Raw genomic sequence first — 20,372 nt, forward strand, 5'->3', positions numbered from 1 at the left:
AACAATATCCAAGTATGTTATGTGGCTAAAAAGGAAGGTGTAGAATAGTATAAAAAAAATGGAAAAACAGATTACTAGCTTCATGCTGTATACATGCAGAATATCTCTGGAAGGATGAAATGGGTTGTCTTGGAAAAGAGAACAGTTCAGCTGGGAGACAAAGACAGAAAAGACTTACTAATTATAAATCTTTTTGAAAACAATACAAATATAGGGCATTAATTATTTTAAAACATTTAAGTAAAAGAGTTACAAAAGCAAAGATTTTAGAATTGGAAGTATACAGACTTTAGGATTTTGGTGTATGCACTCTTTATTATTTATAAGTATACTTGTTTAAAATAAGTATTGAGAATGTAAGCAATTTTAAGGAACTTACCCATACTGTGTTGTTGTTAATACTGCACCTCTCTTTTCCTTTTCAAGTTTTAACTTTTTCTTCCTTTCAATATTGGCCAGCGTTGGGTAGTTTCTACAAAACAAAGTCAAAAAAATTATAAAAGGGCTTTAGAATACAACTTTAATTACAAACGCAAGAAACTGCTGCATTTAGCAGCTTCTATTTAATGACTAATACTATAAATCATAATTTACATAGACCTTCATATAAAATTTATATGAATCTTTAATCCCTCCTAGAATCTTTTTAAGGGGAAAAAAGTAGACCAGAACAATGCTACTCAAACTGTAGACCAGCCCTGGCTGGTGGGCTGAGCGGATTGAGTGTGGGCCTGTGAAGCAAAGGATCATGGTTCAATTCCCAGTTGGGGCACATGCCTGGGCTGCAGGCCAGTTCCCAGGAGGGATACACGAGAGGCAACCATACACTAATATTTCTCTCCCTCTCTCCTTCCCTTCCCCTCTAAAGAATAATAAATAAAATCTTTAAAAATAAAAACAATTTTTTTAAAAAAGTGTAGACCAGCTGCAAGTCCACAAACTTTGCTACCAATATGTGAGTAGGTAAGGAGCTTGACACTAGAATTTAATGGAATATATCATACAATGTGCTTAAACTGATCTAATTCATCTATTTGGTGTGTACATACCCGTAAACACTGTAAGAAAAATGTAAATCTATGCAATTAGTTATGCAAATACATAGTGGTACATCCAAAGTTATCAAGATGAGGAACAGACTGTTTTCAAAAAAGATAGTCTACCAGAAAGGATAAGAAAAGTACACAAACAGCTCAAACAAAGGGCAAAATATAGTCAATTACCCCAAAGAATATAAAGACTGGAGGGTGGGAGGAAAGATCCTATCAAGCTGGAGAAATCCAGAAAAAAGGAACATGTGAAAAATTGGTCTTAATTGGTGTAAATAGACATAAATCAGAAACAAAAGCTTTCGAGTGTTCTAAGTAGCAGAAACAATGCAGACAAACCAAGGCCTCACAAAGTACAACAGATCCAAGGAATGGACAAGTAGTTCGTTTCGTATGACACACAGTTACAGGCAATCAGACTAGAAAGGTAGGCTAAGACCAAAATGTGCTTTGGGCAGAAGGCTACAAAGTTTATATCTAATTCAGTGGAAATGGGAAGCTACTACAAGTTATGAACAAGAAGACATAATACAAGGCAGTGATTAAGGTTAAACCCGATAGCAGCATGCAAGATAAAATGCTCTGACAGAGCTTTCTTTGGGGTTGGGTAGAGATGCAGAAACCAAACCCTGGTGGTGAGGGGAAGAGATCTCAGAAGTACAAACAGAACAGAAGGAGGGCAACACAGACAGATATATACCACTCAGCTGGGATGCTCATCAGAGTAAATTTTAAGAAACACCAACAAATCTTGTTCTGCCATTGTTTCTAGGGCATTGTTTCTACCTCCATCTATTTTTTTTTTAACACCCGCATCACTGACTTGAATAGTACAGACAATGTGAAGCCTATTGGCTGGTCACGCTGGAAGGTAAGAATTGAAATGAAATTAAGTGGTAAAGTAATCAGAAAAAAGGCAATAAATTTCAATAAGGACAGTGCAAAGTAATCTCTTCAGCCAAGAAAAATAAAGTCCATGAATAAAATATGATGAATATACAAGCTATAAATAAACGTAAGAGGAAAAGATCAAGGTCATAAGGAGATAAAAAGCTGAAAGCCAGCCCTGGCCAGCATGACTCGGTTGGGTGTTGTCCAACAAAGAAAAGGTCACCAGGTGAATTCCTGGTCAAGGCATGTGCCTAGGTTGTGGGTTCAGTCCCTGGTTGGGGAGCATACAAGAGGCAACCAATCAATGTTTCTTTCTCTCTCTCATTCTTCCTCCTTCCTCTCTCTCTGAAAAAATATTTTTAAATAACCTGACAGTCAGTACTATAAGATTATACTTTAGGAAAGCAAACATAATCTAAAGTTATGTGAAATGGACTCGGACACATGTTAAATTCTCAGGGCACTGTGTTCAGTTTCATATTTCTAAACTGAAATGAGGGTTGAGGAAAAATAAAACTTGGAAGGGATTCAGAAAAGACTCAAAGATGATTAGCAGGATGAAAAACAAAACCCCTGAAGAAAGAGGAAAAGAACTGCAACTATCACAGCCTTTAAAAGAGGAAAAGATGTGACAATAAATGACCTCACAGAGAGGATGGCAGCCAGCTGTTCTCAATCAGAAGACAGGCTGAAATGATTTCAAAAGCAGAAATGATGAGGAAAAAGGTGATGATGCTCCCAGACCCCAGTGTCTAGGAACGTAACTCACAGCTACTCAACAACCTTCACATCTCTGGAATTCACTTATTCATATACTTAGGTTTCCTCACCATTTTTCTCCTGAGTACTGCAGACCCTTAATATGTTAGGCCAGGTTCTAAACAATAAGATTTGGTACTCTAGTGTACCCTGTACACACAAATAGATGCTACTTAAGTGCTTCTCAATAATAAAGAACATAAATATCTGTTATAGCAGCTGGATTGTAGGTGAAATATAAAAAGTATTCCTTATGTAAGACATCAAGAACGTTGTGGAAACTCTCCTTTGGTGGAAGCCTTTTAAAACAGCTTTCTCTTCCCAGAAGATTCAAGTATCAGCTGGTCCCTTTTCTACAGGTAAAAGATCTTTCAATATCCCCTAAAAAGCCACAAAATTCTATTTTTCAATGCTTAAATTAATAAAATCTTGGCCCAAAATTTATACCATACTTATTAACACAGAACCTAGAGACTAAAAACTAAGGAAAACAAGGGTATCAGAAGGCGAATGATCCCGAAACAGGGACACCAGATACAAGACAGAGTCACACACACACAACGATCGGAAAGCCCCTCCTGTAGCGTAGCAGTGACACCAGAACAAAGAAAACCCTGGAGCTTTGTTAAATGTCACAGGTCAGGTTCCTAAAGTACAATTAAAATAACCAATTCAAAGACTACTGAAAAAACCCACACATTGTCTTACATCACACAATGTCATACGGATAACTTAGCCCAGTATCTCCTGTTAGAGAATGGATATTATGAAGTTATAAAGACTAGGATAAGTGATTATTTTCACAGTTGGTCTCTTTATTTTTATCTTCTAAAATCACTTTGCTTCCTGTATTTCCATCTTTCCCCAATACCCCAAGAGGAACTGACCCTGAAACTATAAGCCCTTTTTTTCTCTCTTCCTCCTGTTTCGTCTCACCTCCTTATCTTCCCCTTAAGAACTAGAATAAATAAATAAGCAAAATTGTGCCAGCTGTGATCATACCACATATTCTTTCAGATACATTATACTCTCTAACTCTTTCCTTATCCCCAATCACCACCCACTTAGTGACTTCTCTCCTAACCAAGTTCTCTATAGAAACAATCCCTCTTCACTCCCACTGGACCACAACTACTTCAACACAAGCCCTACTACTGTATTTTATTTCAAAGTCTTTCTGAACTTCAAAAAGATGTAGCATTCTTTAGGAGCAGACCCCTTTGTTGCAATTCTGAAAGAACTGGGTACACAATTTCAAAGGATTTCCTCAGAGCCACAGCAACTACTGAAATAAATATCACAAAACTACTCCACCTAGTGGACTCCCATCTACTGTAAAACATGTCCCTATGCTCCTAAAAGCAAGATTTTGGAAATAAACCTCTCATCACTCATTTTCCCTAATGCCAAATCATAAAGTATTTCTACCTCATAGATCAAGAATTAAGAATTGCTTTTTTGAGGGGTGGATTTTCCCCCCTAATATTAGTGGAAAGCCTTAAAGTTTTAAATTAAAGACAATGGGCAACTCTGAGTTTAGCTAGTCTGAAAAAAAAAATAAAGATGAAGGAATAAAGGCAAAGATATACTTTCTCTTTTTTAATCTACAATGTTAGTAACTTTATTTTTCCTTGATTTTTTCATATGGTAAGTCTAAGAAAAGTGCCGATTTCTTTTTTTTGGGGGGGGAGGTTATTTAATTCTTGTTCAAGTACAGTTTTCTGTCTTATATTCCCAGCCCTGCCACCCCAGTGCTCCCCACCTTCCTCCCATTTCCGCCCCCCACCTTAGTTATTGTCCATGTGTCCCTTATACTTGTTCATGTGAGTCCTTCCCCTTTCCCCTGTGATTCTCTCCCCTCTGGTCCCTATATTTCAATGAAAGACATACTTTCTTTAAAGGAGCAATACACCAAGCAAATCTTTAGCATTTTCTTTCAGCTCTAAAATTCTTACTCCTTAAAAAATCTTTTGCAAGATTTCCTAACACAGCAATTGCAAAGTCTTTATCTTTCCTACATGTCAAAAACTACAGTGGTTTCCTCAGAAAGAACACAGTTCTCACAAGAAAGAAAAAATTCAAGACATAAGGATTATTCTGCCATATTGATGTGAACTTTACTTTTTTAGGAGTTCAAATAATACTATCTTGAAGATTTTATTTTAGAGAGAGAGTATGAGAGGGAGAAAGAAAGTGAGAGAAACAGCAATGTGCAGTTGCCTCATGCATACCCCCAACTGGGGATCTGGCCTGCAACCCAGGCATGTGCCCTAACTGGGAATGGAACCGGTGAACTTTCAGTTCTCAATCCACTGAGCCGGTTCTCAATCCACTGAACCACAGCAACCAGGACTAAAATAATATACTTTTTAAAATTGAGGGTAACAGCCCTGGCCAGGTAGATCAGTTGGCTGGAGCAATGTCCCATAAACCAAAAGGTCACAGGTTCAATTCCTGGTCAGGGCACATTTCTTGGTTACTGGTTTGATCTCCAGTAGGGGCATGTATGAGAGGCAAATGATGATGTTTCTCTCCCTCTCTCTCCCCCTCCCTACCTCTCTCTCTAATATCAGTAAGCATGTCCTCATGGTAAGGATTAAAAAAAAACACGTAAGGGTAACAGAAATTTAGAAAGTAAATGTATTTTCACAATAGGCTTTTAAAAACACTGTTAATGAAGGGAATGTTAATGTATTTTTGAAGTAGCTATGAAATGTGCCAAAAGAAATGTTTCTCATCCTTTTTATTAATAAAGTATACTTATAGAAATAATATACAAATTGTTAGAGCAAGAACTGGAAAAACAAGATATGGAAGAACTTCAGATGAGTCAGCAAGCACCAGAAGATAATTCCAGAACACTATGTTAACAAGGCAGTATCTTAGGTACAAATAAACTTCACTCAAAATTGTCAGCCTTACCCAATTTCCTCACTCTCTTTAAGCATTTAATAATTTCACAAACCTGTAACCTCATTTATTCAGTCCACAGAATTTGCCCAGTCTTCTTCCAAGTTATCCAACCCACTGTCATAGTCACACCTTTAACCTACATTCTAGAAACTACAAGACTCTCTTTCCCCTTTGCCCCCACCTATCTCACACAAAAAGAATAACCAGCAAACATACTAAACACCTGCTTGCCTATCCTTCATTCAGGATAGTGCTGCTTCCAAATATCACTTGGAGTTTTAAACTTTCCCATCAAGTTCGGAAGTAAATGCTACTACCTGTTCTCCCCTTTCCTTAACAATTTTATTTGGGGATATTCCACTAACTCTGCTGTCACTAAAGGTGGCCCAGCAACCAACTGCAATTAGAGCTACACGGAAGTCTCCTGGAATACAAAGCTATTGTTTTCCCAATGAAAAGGGGCAATTTTGGCTATGTGTGCCCTTCACCTTTTTCTCTTCCTCCTGCCTAGAATGTAGGCTTAATTTTTGGATATGCAGGAATCTTCTGCTGGACACGAAAATGAAACTACAGACCAAGGAGCAACGAGAGAGCGAGCGAGCGCGAGAGCGCGCGCGCACATGAGCACCTGTGCCTGTGCCTAATGGTGATGTTGAGCAGGAACAGTAGCTCTGAACTTTTTCTACTTTGGAAAAATTACACTCTTTATGATAAGCCACAGTATAGTAAGGTTGCTATTCCATTTACTGGAGCACAATCTTAATGGATGCAAGCGCCACTGCATCCGAGTCATGGAATGTTTTCCATGTCCAACTAGACACGTCTTGATTTTAAAACTTGTCGTCTCCTAAAAGCTGCGGCAGTTTATTAAAGTTAAACATATGCTTTTCATTGACCAACCAATACCACTCCTAGGTATTTACCCAAGTCAAATAAAAACCCATGCTGTACTCTAAACATAAACCTGTACACTGATATTTATGACAGCTTTATTCGTAATCTTCAAATACTGGAAATATCCGAAATGTCCCTGAATTGGGAAATGGATGAACAAACTAGGATATAATCATATATTAGACATCCACGTGGGACAGAAAAAAAGCAACAGAAAGGAATGAACTACTGCTGCACGGAACAACAGAAATGAATCTCAAATCTACTGTGTTAAGTGAAAAAGTCAGACTCAAAAGCTATAGACTGTATGATTCCGTTCATATGATATTCTCCAAAAGTACAAATATAACAACAGAAAACAGATCAGTGGTAGTCAGGAACTGAATGTTGGGGGAGAAGCTGACCACAAAGGGCATGAGGGGATTTGGGGACATGATACAATACTATTCTGTATCTTCAATGTGGTGATTACACAACTACACACATTTGTCAGAACTATGCATTAACAGGGATAAATTTCACTGCATGCGTGTCTTAAAATAAGTGGAGAGGATGGGGCAGGCACTACACCTCTTACAAGAAGCCTTTCAAAACAAACTGACGGTCTGCCTTCCAAAGACTACCAGTACCCCTTGACTAGACATGATTAAAGGTAATGTTTCAGTTGTTTACGGTCTCATGGCCACATTACATATATTTATCCTACTCAGAGAAAGAGTATTAAAAGCAAGAGTCTGTTCCTATCTGCTTTTGGTGATCTTGGCCATATATAGTAAAATCTTTTCCTTTTCAAATACTGAATGTTTACCTCTAATTTTCAAGCTAAACTATTGATAGGAAGTTATTCAAAGATATCATAATGTACATTTTAATAAATATGAAGGTTGCTGAGATTTCTCACTAACATTAGAAAACCAAACCAGTCTTCTACCAGGGGCTTTATATAAACACATGCTACCTAAGTTAGTCTGCATCTATAAATTCCTTACGTTTCTCTAGCCAGTCAATTTTTTTCCATTAAAGCACTAATTAGTTGCACAACACCGCAAGGGGGCATAGTTCACATTCCTATGGGGAAAGCTACTTTAGAAAGTGTTGCATTTGAATACAATCTATGTGGTTTGTCCCAGAGATTGTCCAATGAAATCAGAATTTAATGTTCAAAACCACAGCAGTGTAATTAGTATTAGTTATGTTACTAATCTACAACCATAATTATTAACCAGAAAAACACATTTCTGCCCCATTTCTTTAAAAAACAAAACAGTTTAGTTTAAAACATGAATTAAAAATGAGTCTGGCCAGAATTTCTCCAACCACTTACTTGTATGTACCAAAACAGAATTACACAAATAATAAAAATATTTCTTTCCAAGGTCTATTTATATATATCAACATTTATAAGATCCCTTGTATCTATGGCTCCAGGGAATATAAAGACCCATGTAAAAGGCGGTTCTTACATTTGTCAAACCTATAAATAGTTTTTTTAAAAAGTTACATATGCGAAGGAGGGAGGTGGGATTGGCTGGAGTGGAGGGGAGTGGTGGTGGAAATGCAGACAACTGTAATTGAACAATAATAAAGTAATTTTTAAAAAGATTTTATTTATTTATCTTTAGAGAGGAAGAGAAAAAAGGAGAGAAGGAGAGAAACATCAATGTATGGTTGTCTCTCGTGAGTCCCCCACTGGGAACTGGCCTGCAACCCAGGCATGTGCCCTGTCTGGGAATCGAACGGCGATCGTGTGGTTCGCAGGCCCACATTCAATCCACTGAGCTACACCAGCCAGGGCTAAAGTAATTTTTTTAAAAAGTTAGATATACAAAGTTCATCAATAGGATTATAATAAGGGTGGAAGAGGGAGAGCAGATACCAGATACTGTATTTGAAGAAGGGCAAGATAGTCCTGAAGGCAGATGAAACTATCCCCAGGGTGGCAGGGTTTCAGCTGGGCTAAAGCAGTGAGCAGAACTTCAAAGACAGAGCAGGTATGATTTTCTAGAGGCAGCACCTTGAGTGAAGTTATTATTTTGATGTACTCAGCCTTGCCACAATAAAAGACTGTTACTTCACTGGTTCTATACCCTTTACTCACTTTCTCCTTTCTTCTCTCCATCTCGAAATCTCCTCTGGAGTATCTAACTTGATCTTCTTCATACCTGGAGCATGCATCTAGGGGGAAAAAGCCTGCTGAACATCAGGAAGCATATTTATGCTTTTGACTAAATCTCAAGCATTATGGGAGATAATAAAGACTCTATACCCAAAAGTTTAAAACTGAGTAAACAGGTTTACCCATTCCATGGTTTTTCCTTTAAAGAATAATTTCCTATATATTCAAATTAGTAATATTGGTAAGGAAAAAAGAGTAATATAATTCTGGTTACAAAAGTAAATATATCACCCACTTTTCAATTGACATTAAATATCCAAATTGATGGCCTAACAACCAAAATTGAGGAAGGTAGCTAAAGAATAATGAATACACAAATCAATTTGAAACAGCATGGTATAGAAGAACAATCACAGAATTATGAATAAAAGAAATTTTAAATGCAAGAATCAGTTCTGAGACCCTGGGCAAATCACTATTTTATCTGTTAAACAGGGCCAATATCTATCTACTTTACACAGTGGTTTGTGAGGATAAAATTGAATAATAGACGTAAGAATGCCATTCAAAGTACAAAGCACTGATGAATGTTACTTATTGTTAGGCTATGTAAGTGAAGAGCTGCTGAAGATAACAGATCAATGAAAGAAAAAGAATATGTATGAAAAAAACCCATAGGAACTTACATTTCTCCAATGGAACTGGACAATCTTCTCATGTGCACTAAAAGAGCAATCGATTTCAGGACACTGTAAGAGTTAACAAAAAAAGACTATTCAATGTTTTTCCATTTTAAGTACACCCTATTACTACATATACAGACATACTGTGGTCATATTATACAGTTACCCCATCTATGTGGTTTTATCACTGCATAGTTGTCAATAGTAAAACAAAAGTCACTCCAGAGTTGAATTTAAAAAGAAATGGCATTTTCAAAGCATATAGTACAGTTAATACATATTATTTACTTTCGGTGTTGTAAAATGTTCTTTATTCCTAAAAGTGAGGGGCATTTCTATCAATATAACCTTAAAGAAAACCTTTTTCAAACTAAGAGCTTTCTTTTATAACTTTATTTCTCAAATATTCTGATTAAAAATATTTTAAATTGATTTTAGAGAGAGAGGAAGGTAGACAGATGAAAATACTAATTCATTGTTCCACTTACTCATGCTTTCATTGGTTGATTACTGCAGGTGCCCTCAGTGGGGATTAAACCTGAAACTTTGGTATAACAGGATGATGCTCCAACCAACTGAGCCACCGGGCCAGGGCTGGTTAAAAAAAATTTTAAGTACTTAATAAGGTCCAGGCCACCCTTAGAAAGTAATGGGCCATGGCACATTACATGATGTGGTTATACAGTCAAGAGCTATAGGGAAAAGAGCTTACAAAGGTGCACAGAGCAACTGGAAGGGGAACCAGCCCTGTTATGAAGCACAGGAGGCCCACATACACTAACAGCTGCTAGACTATCCTTCTTTTTGCCATCTTACCTCTTCCTGAAGCAGTGGGCTCCCCACCCTCAAACTGCAAATTCCAGGGTCCCAATTTATCAGGTCATCAAACATCTTTATGAACTATAAACTTTTAAGGAGAAGCAGCTCAGAATTTCTACCAAATATATCCATTTTCCTATATAAATCAGAGGATAAGCAAGAAAACCTACTTTTGTATGTTCAGACATGTGTTTATCATACTTTTCTTGATTTTTAAAACCACGATCACAGGTATCACAAAAACAGTGAAAAACTGGTTCTTTTCTTTTCTGCAAATAAAAATAAAGAGGTGATAGGCTTTGGGTGGAAAATCTTTAATCAATAATAAAAACATAAGTATCCTTCTAGCAGTACATACTTTGATTTTTCACATAACCCTTATATGTGGGGGGAAACTCCTGAAGATGTTACTAGTGAAGAGATAATCGTCTCCTTTTTTTCTTTTATTTTAAGCAACTATATTAGAAAAAGCCAGGCACAAAAAAATTTTTAAACCTGAGTAGAGCTAACATAAACAGTGAATAGCTTGCAAAGTGGTGATCTAATTAAAGAGCATGTATCAAGACGATCTAAAAATAAATATTCAGTGTAAAAACAACTTTTCATCTTTCAAAAAATCCACATATATGGATTTATGTATATGTATATATGTAAATATAAAATATAAAAAAACTATAGAAGGGGATAAAGAATTACTTAGGTAAAGATCAGTTACTTTTTATTCTCAATGTTATATTATGCTTAGACATGATAAACTCCATAGAAAATATTTAATGTTGACATATTAAGAAATATAGTATGGTTTCACAGTATTTTGTTAATATTAGGTACATATTTTCATGCCAAAATAAAGAATCTTACTTAACTCTTTCTAAATTAATGACATTATTTACATACTTTAAAAGGTGAAAGACCAGATATAAACTACATCAAATAAAATAACCTCATTTTAAGATTTCATTTCTCAATGTAACCAAGAGTTGTTCCTCCTTTAAAAAAATACAAAAGACCTTTATTTATCTCTTCTCCCAATTTTCTAGTAATATATACATATATAATTTATATGTGTTATTTTTCACTTCATTGAGGTTTAAAAACATCTTTATTTATCTGTAATTATAATTTTCAATAATGAATTCAATGTTTCTTTTCTCTATGATTTCTCCATTTATTTCTCAAAAAGATTTCCCTTGAAATTTTCACTTATGGCTAAGATTCCCTAAAGATCCTATTATAGCAAGGCCCCACTGTGTCAATAATGGATGCAAAACACTGAGAGTTATTATAGAAGCATAAGATAAGAAAGAGTAACATTGGGACCAAAGTCCTACATTCAAGAATATCTTCGAAAATACCTTTTTTTTATGTTTTCTACTGGGAGGGAAGTTGAAGTCAGTAAGCTTTGCATCATATTTTTGTGGAAAATAAGAATGTTTAACTGAAAAACAAAAAGAGATCCATAAATGTTTACAACTAAACAATTATTCAAATTTTTATTTGCTATAGCATGTCAGAAATACTTGAGTAAAAACTGCTTGAACAATTATAAAAGATTAAGAGTAGTCTACCAAATAAGTATTTTTCAAACTAATACATAGTGGTGAGATTAAGTGTCTATAGATGCTTTAGGCATCTAAGCAATGAACAAGCTAATCTGATAAAATTTCCTGTAGTTGTTTCAAACAGTAGAAACTTATCAATAAACAGTAAAACCCCTAATACAGCTCTTTCAACATCAATTTTATTATGTTGAAAACAACAAGGAAAACAACCTTGTGAAACACATTTTCTCTCAAATCCTTTTCCTTTCTTATTGCCATTATCCAAATCTGAAACCCTGATCTACTGTGATGGCCTCCCAATTGTTTTCCAGTTTCTAAAGTCCTCTCTTCCAACAGACCCTGTACCCTGACATCACAAGAACAATCCTCCAATGGTCACAGCCCTGCTCAAAATCTGCAGATGGCTTCCTAGAGTCCTTCAATGAGATCTCAGCTTATTTTCTCACTCTTTCCCGATACCTTCCACATACTCTGCTTCAGTCACAGTAGTATACAGCAATCTTCAGAACTCATCTTGTAGTGACATCTCTTTGCCTGTATGTATCTAAAAAGTATCTCTTCCTAAACAATTCCCAAGACACTAATCCGAAAGCTGTTCCCAACTCCTCAAAACTCTGAAGGCACATTTTACATACCTCCATGACCACTCTCACTGTATTGTTATTTACATTTATGAACCCATCTCGACTGACTTAGTACTGCCTCAGGAACGTTCATATCCTCAGCATTTGGCTTAATTGACTTAATTGGTAAACACTGACTTAGACTCAATTTAATCTAAACTGAATCTTATGCAAGAGAATGGTGAACAATCTCATGACTTTAAATATGATCTATAATGCTGATAACACCCAGCCACAGATCTCACCTTAAGTACAACACAGCTAACAGCCCATTCAACATTTCTATTGATACTTGACACACATATCTCAAACTCAACTCCCAGTCTCCTTTCCAAATCTGCTCCATCCGCATCCTTCCATTTGTTTGGCAAAACACTTTAAATTAATCTTCTCTCCTCTTTACCTCACACCCCATATCTGATCCTTCATCAAATCGTTTTGCCCTATCCTATCTTCAAAATATATCTAGAATCCAATTACTTCTCATCTCTGGTCCAACTCCCCACTCTATCTCACCTAGAAAACTGCAGTAACTTCCTAACTGGCCTCCCTTCCATTCACTTCCCATTGGCAGCCACATTAATCCTTTAAAAACATAAATCAAGTCATGTCTCTCCCCTGCAGTATCAAAACCAAAGTCCCATCAAACTACAAGGCCCTCAACGGTCTGCCCTCTTCCTCAATTTTCTACAACTTTACTCAAGGCCCAGTCCTCTTTAGCCATGCTGGCTTCTATTCTGATCTATAGCTCCTGCCTCAAAGCTTTCGCGGTTGCCATTTCTTCTGTCTGTACCTTTATTCCCCTACATTGTATCCACAGACCTGATTCCTCACCTCCCTTAAGTCTTGGCCTAAATGGCACCTTCCCTGTAACTCACACTAACATATCACTCTTCTTTGCTTTATCTCCCTCCATACCACTCATCATCTTCATTCTGTCTTCATTCTGTCTATACCACTCACAGTTTGTCTTCTTAGATCAGATGTTTAGCTCCATAAAGGTAAAAGTTTTCATATGTTTTGTTCACTACGATATCCCCAGTCCTGACACATAGTTGAATTCAATAAATAACCGCTAAATTGGAGGAAAGGGCGAAAGACATTCTTCTCAAATTGTGAGACATTAATGACCAGACTCCAAGAGTGCAGCGCAAAATCCTCAGTGGAGAAGGAAAAAAGAAAAACTGGAGAGAGAAAAGGAAAAGTAAATGGGGGCGCGGTACGGAGAGAAGTAACAGCCTACCCGGAGTGTCCTGGGCTTTCTGATGCCAAAAGAAACTACCAGGAGACTGTCTCCAGGGCCATGATGTAGAAGCCAGGTAATTCCAGGAAGGCTGGCCGTTGACCTGAGGCTGCGAATCGAGGCGGGACTGGGTGTCGAAGACGGACTGAGCCCCGGGAAGACTCTGGCTGTCGAAGACTGGAGGTGCCTCGGCGACCGCCGGGGGCTGCACCTCCGAGCAAGGCTGTGACCCTCCTGCGGGAGGAGACGACGAAGGGGGTGGAGGCGGCGGCAACATGGCCCAGAACATCCAATTGGGCGGCGGCAGAGCTGTGTCGCTCAGAGGCCCCAACGTAGGGATCAGCTCTGGAGCTGAAAACCACCCCGAGGGAGCCACAAAACCACCCGCCGACTCTGCCATGCCGCCTGCCCAGTACAGAACCCAGCGTGCGAATGTGGAGCCTGCCTTACGCGTCACTTCCGTTACCGCGAATTCCCACGGATCAGCCAACCACAGACTGAAGTGTCATTGGTCAGCGCCGGAATAACTTTCAGCGTTTACGACGGGTCCCGGGCTGCTTTGGGGTTAGGCTTGTGTAGGTATATTTGCAGGCGTTGTCAGTATCCGCCACTGCGCATGGCGAGGGATCTGATCGGGCCGGCTTTGCCGCCGGGGTTCAAGGCCTTTGGGACAGCAGAGGACAAGGAGCGGGACCCCAGCCCGGGTAAGCCGCCGTGCGTACTGTGCCCGGCAGGCCCTCCTGCCCCTTCTCTGGGACGGCCTTGCCCTCTGAATAGAAGTTTAAGGCCTGGAACGCTGGGAAGTGGGATGTGGCCGCGGGCGACCCAAGCTAACTTTCCTTTCCAGGCCTTAGCAGTGGGGGAGGAGGCCATGGAGACCTCCGAAACGAGTTTTGGCTTATTAATTATTACAATGATGACGTGTTCTCATTTAGCATTAAATGGGCTAGATCCTGTGCGAAACTGTCCATACACACTCAGTCATTTAATTTTTCTAGCAACTGTGTGAGGTAGACTTATAATTCTTGCTGTCGAGGAAAGAGCGTCCAAACCTGTAGACGAGTTTTTGGAGCGTTTATTTGAACCAAATATTTCTGAACATGCCCTGAAACAAGATCGCAACGGATTGAGAAAACGCTCCGGAGAATGGCGGGTTTGCAGTTCCTTTTATGTATTTATAATCAAAAGTGAAAATGTAAGGAAGGTACCTGAAATCGGCTGGTGGTAGATTAAGGGTTGGAGATGGGGAGCAAAGTGGGGAGATCTCTAGGACTGAATAAAAAGCAGAGTGAAGAAACACATATTTTATATCACTGAGCTGTTAACAGTATTGTTAATTAACATTTATAGTTAAAAAAACATAGTATTGGAGGAGCCACTAACAGTGAGGGGTTCTGTAGTCTCTGATGGTCCTGTGCTCTGGTGCCTGCAGTTGTGCCTTTGAGAGAGATCTAGAAAGTTACCCTGACATTTCAAAGTTACGGTATCCTAGATGTCTAAGAATGATGGACAGGGCTCACTTAAGGTAAGCATTGACGTTTGCTAGGCCTGGGATGTAACTACTCACCATTGGGAAATTGTGATGAGACCTGTGTGGTTACTTTTGGTCACTGAGCGAGTCACTGTTAGTATATAGCCCCTTTTTTGTTCATATTTCCTTGTTACAACTGGGGACACGGAGGCTCAGGCTGCTGCCCAGATCACACAGCTAGTTAAGTGGGAGAGCTCTATGTAGAATGAATCCGGTGCTCTGTTTCTGATTGCCTTTTGATATACAATGCCTGGCTCTTGGAGAAGATGCTTTGCTCTGTAGCCTGACCTGCCTTCCTAGATTTTAGTTCTGTCATTGCATCTGTCACACACAGCCCAGTCAATTAGAATTTCTGGCAGTTCCTTAGAGAAGCTTCTTCTGGCTTCACTACTTCCTGACATACCTGACAGACTGCTACCCCATCCCTAAGGGCCCAATTTAAATGTCACCTCAGTGGAGCCTTTCCCAAACTCTGTCGAACACTGTCATACCTTCCTCTTTACCCATGGGGTTTTTCCCTACTTAAATTACATCATGTATTTAATACAGTGTTTTTGAATAGTTTGTTGGCTTGTCTGTCTCCACCATTGCACTATGGTCTTCTGGCCTTAACACATAGTAGGCACTTCATAAATTCTTCTCAGACTCCTCTATGACATGGATGCCAGCTCGAGGTGCCTTCGGTGTCATGGATGAGATATGAGACAAATTCACACAAACTACCAATTCCTGTGGAGGAAAAGGGACCGCACAGCTACTCCCTCAAGGGGGGAGGGCCTCAGAGAGGCTTGGCCACCCTCTCAAGGGGAGAGTGCCCGACCCTTGCCTAGAAGGCTTTTATTGGGTTTAATTTGAACAGGAATACAGGTACAGCTCATTAATCATTGTCAGGCAGTAAGGATCAAACAGTAGATAGCATACAAAGAACTGTGAGGGCTTCTTCTGAGTCAGGGTCTGTCAGCTAAATGGCTACAAAACTTTGGGAAACAAACTCATTTTCTGCTCAGACCTTTATCATTTAAACTAAGAGCATTCTTAGCAAAGCAGGCTTCACAGAATTTTACATCTCCTCTCTCAGGCCTGATCACCCAGGGAGCCCACCCTTTCCAGCACAGGGCTGCGCGGCCGTCTGTCACTGTTTCAGGCTTAAGTCAGGCAGAGGAGGCAAATAGCCAAGGAATTTTCCGTGACTTCTCACAGACTCAGGGGAGTCAGGCTTCATCAAAGCCGAGAGTCAAGGGTCCATCACCCCCTTTCTCCGTAGCACCCAAGTCCTTCCCCAGGGCCTCCACTTGATCATGCCTCTTAAGTCATTCCCCCCTTGGAGAATCTTACCCATTGTTGGCTAACTGATTAAGCATTGGGGGCCAGCTACGAAAAAAGGAGCAGAAGCTTTGTCTCCTTAGTGGCTTATGGTCTGAAGGTCACTCACTCAGCCTTAGCCATGGGTGGGGTTATAACTCCTGAAACCAAGCAAGGCAATTCCCAACACCTCTATGCATTATCTATCTCCTTTCATATTTGTTCTAATTTGTAGGCTAGGACTGACACCAGAGTTGGAAAAGAATATAGCCAAAAGAGTAACTCTCCCATTGCTTAGTCTAACGTTGGTTCTTTGATTACCCAGAGGCCACATTTCCACCTAGAGCAGCGATTTTCAACCTTTTCCATCTCGTGGCACACATAAACTAATTCCTAAAATTCTTCACACCAAAAAATATTTTTTTGCCCATCTAACAAAAAGTATAATTTTGATTCATTCACACTGAATGGCTATTATTGTGTTGGCTGTTGTCATTCTTTAAAAATATGACAGTCTAAGGGAAAAGAGGTCAGTGCCCCTGACTAGTCAGAAATTGCATGCTTTAAAAATTCTTGAGGCAAACCAGCTGAAAATCACTGACCTAGAGGTTTGCTTCCACATCTCCTCTGTTACAAACGTTAAAAGGTCAGGCTTTTATTTTAACAAGGAAAGTTCCATTCTACCATGGTTGGATGAGTTTGGGTATTAAATTTTTTGTGATTCTCACAGTTAAAATGTATAAGACATGATTTCTGCCTTCCTGGAGTTGGAAAGACAGGACCACTATACACAAAAGAGGAGTAAATGAGATTGCATTCCATAATAAATGATAGCCAGCCAGTGCTGTGAGTTCAAAAAAGAAAATATAAAATGTCAACTAGGGGTTTGTTGTAGTAGTTGTGGCTAGTAATGACATACATGAGAAATCTTTAGTTGCAGGACCAGCTCTACCTCCTAATTATAAAAGCAGTAGTTCAGAATCATCAGACAGTGATGAGGACAGTAGTTCTTTGTATGAAGGAGGAAATCAAGAATCCGAAGAAGATGACAGCGGTCCACCTGCAAGGTCAGTCACTTTCTTAATCCAGGCTTCAAACCTCTAGCATTCATGGGCTGGAACAGATCTCTGGAATGGGGATATCACATCTGCATTTATGCAGCACAGGAAGAAATCTTTCCATGTGACATTTTCTTATAAACTATACTCATTACAAAGAAATTTATTCTAGTAGAACATAGATATGGAAATATCTAGAGTTTTGATAAATTCTTGTAGAATTTTTCCTTAAGGCTTTATTAAAATGACTATTCTAAATAAACCATAGAGTATGTTTTTTTAAAATTACATATGCACTGTTTGTTTTTAAGTTAAATGATTTTCTTCTAATCTAGCCTTACTTCAAGCCCATATTAGTAAGATGTTGAATTTTTGTTTACTATTAAGTAGCAAGATTTTTTTTGATGCATTTTAAAGATGAGGTAGAAATAGCAACATAACATTCTTCCTTAAATGAGATTAAAGGCCAAAGTCAAACTTTTTGGTTCAAAAAACATCTAGCAAGCAGTTGACTATTTGAAACTTCATTGAGTAGAATCTTTACTATCACAAAAAATGTAGAAAATTGATATATTACTGCTCTAAAAAAACATAATCAACCTCTATTTTAGGCGACAAATAAATTCCAGGAGAAAATTAGTGAAAGACTTATTGTGGTGTTTGTTTTTTCTTATTCAGTAAGGTTAATTTATTGTTTCAGTGTCTATACAGTTAGTTGAAGTTAAAAATTGAAATTTCTGGGGAAAACATGTTGATATATATGCATAAAGTTACACTACTGTGTTTCCAGAAAACAGAAGAGAAATCAAGGTGAAGATGATGATGATGAAGGATTTTTTGGACCAGCCCTTCCTCCTGGATTTAAAAAGCAGGATGATTCTCCTCCGAGGTATAATGTGTAATATTTCAGGCCAGTCTTTTCTAAGTATTTCAACTTGGGTCTACTAATTCATCCAAGAGTTGTCTGAAACTGTTTTTTTTTTAACTTATATTTTTATATGACATTTGGAATTCATATAATAAAAGTAATTATTTAAATAAACTCGTAAATAATCACTTCACTTTAAGAAAAATAATTATAGCCCTGGATGATGTAGCTCAGTGAATTGAGTGTGGGCCTGCAACCAAAGGGTGGCGGGTTCAATTACCAGTCAGGGAACAGGCCTAGGTTGTTGGCCAAGTCCCCAGTAGGGGGCACAAGAAAGGCAACCACACATTGATGTTTCTGTCCCTCTTTCTCCTTCCCTTCTTCTTTCTCTAAAGGTAAATAGATAAAAATCTTAAAAAATAAATTAATTTTAAAAAAGAAAAATAATTATTTTTAAAAGCTTTTTTAAATAAAGATTTTATTTATCTTTTAGAAGGGAAAGGAAGGAGAGGGAGAGAAATATCAATGTATGGTTGCCTCTTGTGCATCCCCTGCTAGGAACTGGCCTGCAGCCCAGGCACGTGCCCTAACTGGGAATCAAACCGCGATCGTGTGGTTCTCAGGCCCGCACTCAATCCACTGATCTATATCAGCCACGGCAAAAAAAAAAAAGAAAAAATTATAATCAAAATAATTATATCTATATGTTAATGACATTTTCATAGTTTATAAAACTTCCACATCTCCTATTTGATACAAGTGTTCTGTGGTAGGCTGAGTGGAACATTATCCTTTCCCCCTTTTGTAAACAGATAAGGTTGCACACACAGTAAGTGGTAGACCTGAAACCTTGAATCCTGGTATTTGACTTTTAATTCAGACTTTTAAATTTTATATTTATACACACACATACACATACACACGTGTGTGTGAGTGTATGTGTGTGTGGTGCCTGGCACAGAGTAAGCACATAGTAAATACTGATTCCTATCTTCTTGGACTTGTAAAATTTTTAAATGCTGAATATGAAATTTCACATCAAATTGTTTATAATTCATAGCATTATATACCAATATGTAAGAAAAGGTTAAAAAAAAGACTGTTATACATTTTATATTCCGTTTATCACCACATTTGTCAACTCCTAATTTATGGAAGTAACAAGGAACGACAATCTACTGCCTGTTTTTGTATGGCCCCTAAGCTAAGAATGATATTTAAAGAGTCATTAGAAAATCAAAAGTACATATGCAACAAGACCCAAACATAGCCCGCAAAGCCTAAATTTTCCCATCTGGCCCTTTGTAGAAAATTTTCTTAGGATATAATATTCCTTTCAAGAAAATAAATTATTAGATGTATAACAGTTTCTTTTTTAGAAAAAGAAATATTTTTTATTTCTTTTTTATTACTTTTTTATATTGGCAGTAATAAAGTGTATGTGAAATAAATAGGTGGTAGCATATAATGTAGGCCAAAACCTTTTATACAGCCATAACATGTCATGATTATATTCCCTTGCTATATTTTAAAATGTCATGTACCAGTACTTTTATCTTTACTAATACCCTGAAGCCAGAGAATTGAGCTGTAATTTCTTCTTTTTTTTTAAAAGATTTTATTCATTTACTTCCAGAGAGAAGGAAGGAGGGAGAAAGAGAGGGAGAGAAATATCAATGTGTGGTTGCCTCTGGCGTGCCCCCTACTGGGAACCTAGCCTGCATCCCAGGCATGTACCCTCACTTGGAATTGAACCAGTGACCCTTTGGTTCACAGGCCGGCACTCAGTCCACTGAGCTACACCAGCCAGGGCTTGAGCTGTAATTTTTATTTGTAGATCTGCTAAAAAAAACTGTACTCAGATAAAAACCCACGTAGTACTTTCTTCTATCTTATGACAGTTAATTTGATCTTTCTGACAATGCCAAACTTCCCTGTCTTTTACTTACAAAATTGTTTTTGTTCAAAGAACTCTATGAATCAAGACAGCAGGTTATGAAATGGCTAGCATCAGAACTCAGACTTGACTTTCACAACTGTTTTTACTCTGCCAGGAAGCCT

The 20,372-nt window shown here is 38.1% G+C and overlaps 2 protein-coding genes across 4 annotated transcripts in view; one reads left to right on the forward strand and one right to left on the reverse strand.

The window, feature by feature from the left end:
* NUFIP1 (nuclear FMR1 interacting protein 1) overlaps positions 1–13,976 on the reverse strand; it is a 52,466-nt gene extending 38,490 nt beyond the window's left edge. The window contains exons 1-6 of the mRNA XM_037070896.1: positions 13,553–13,976; positions 11,480–11,562; positions 10,295–10,393; positions 9,309–9,371; positions 8,605–8,681; positions 380–472 (exon numbers count right to left, since the gene is read on the reverse strand). Of these exons, the coding sequence (XP_036926791.1) occupies positions 380–472; positions 8,605–8,681; positions 9,309–9,371; positions 10,295–10,393; positions 11,480–11,562; positions 13,553–13,952 (815 nt within the window). The 5' untranslated portion in view covers positions 13,953–13,976. The remainder of the gene's footprint in view (positions 1–379; positions 473–8,604; positions 8,682–9,308; positions 9,372–10,294; positions 10,394–11,479; positions 11,563–13,552) is intronic.
* A 103-nt stretch (positions 13,977–14,079) lies between these two features.
* GPALPP1 (GPALPP motifs containing 1) overlaps positions 14,080–20,372 on the forward strand; it is a 45,944-nt gene continuing 39,651 nt past the window's right edge. Inside the window, exons 1-3 of one of the 3 annotated variants that reach the window (XM_037070889.1) lie at positions 14,080–14,256; positions 17,320–17,452; positions 18,234–18,332. In XM_037070889.1, coding sequence (XP_036926784.1) covers positions 14,169–14,256; positions 17,320–17,452; positions 18,234–18,332 — 320 coding nt within the window. In that variant the 5' untranslated portion in view covers positions 14,080–14,168. The remainder of the gene's footprint in view (positions 14,257–17,319; positions 17,453–18,233; positions 18,333–20,372) is intronic. The other 2 variants (XM_037070890.1, XM_037070892.1) reach the window with 2 other exon arrangements.

This window comes from Sturnira hondurensis, unplaced genomic scaffold (assembly GCF_014824575.4).
Source record: "Sturnira hondurensis isolate 20B ecotype Veracruz unplaced genomic scaffold, ASM1482457v3 Scaffold0019117, whole genome shotgun sequence".
In the NCBI taxonomy this organism is placed as follows: Eukaryota; Metazoa; Chordata; class Mammalia; order Chiroptera; family Phyllostomidae; genus Sturnira; species Sturnira hondurensis.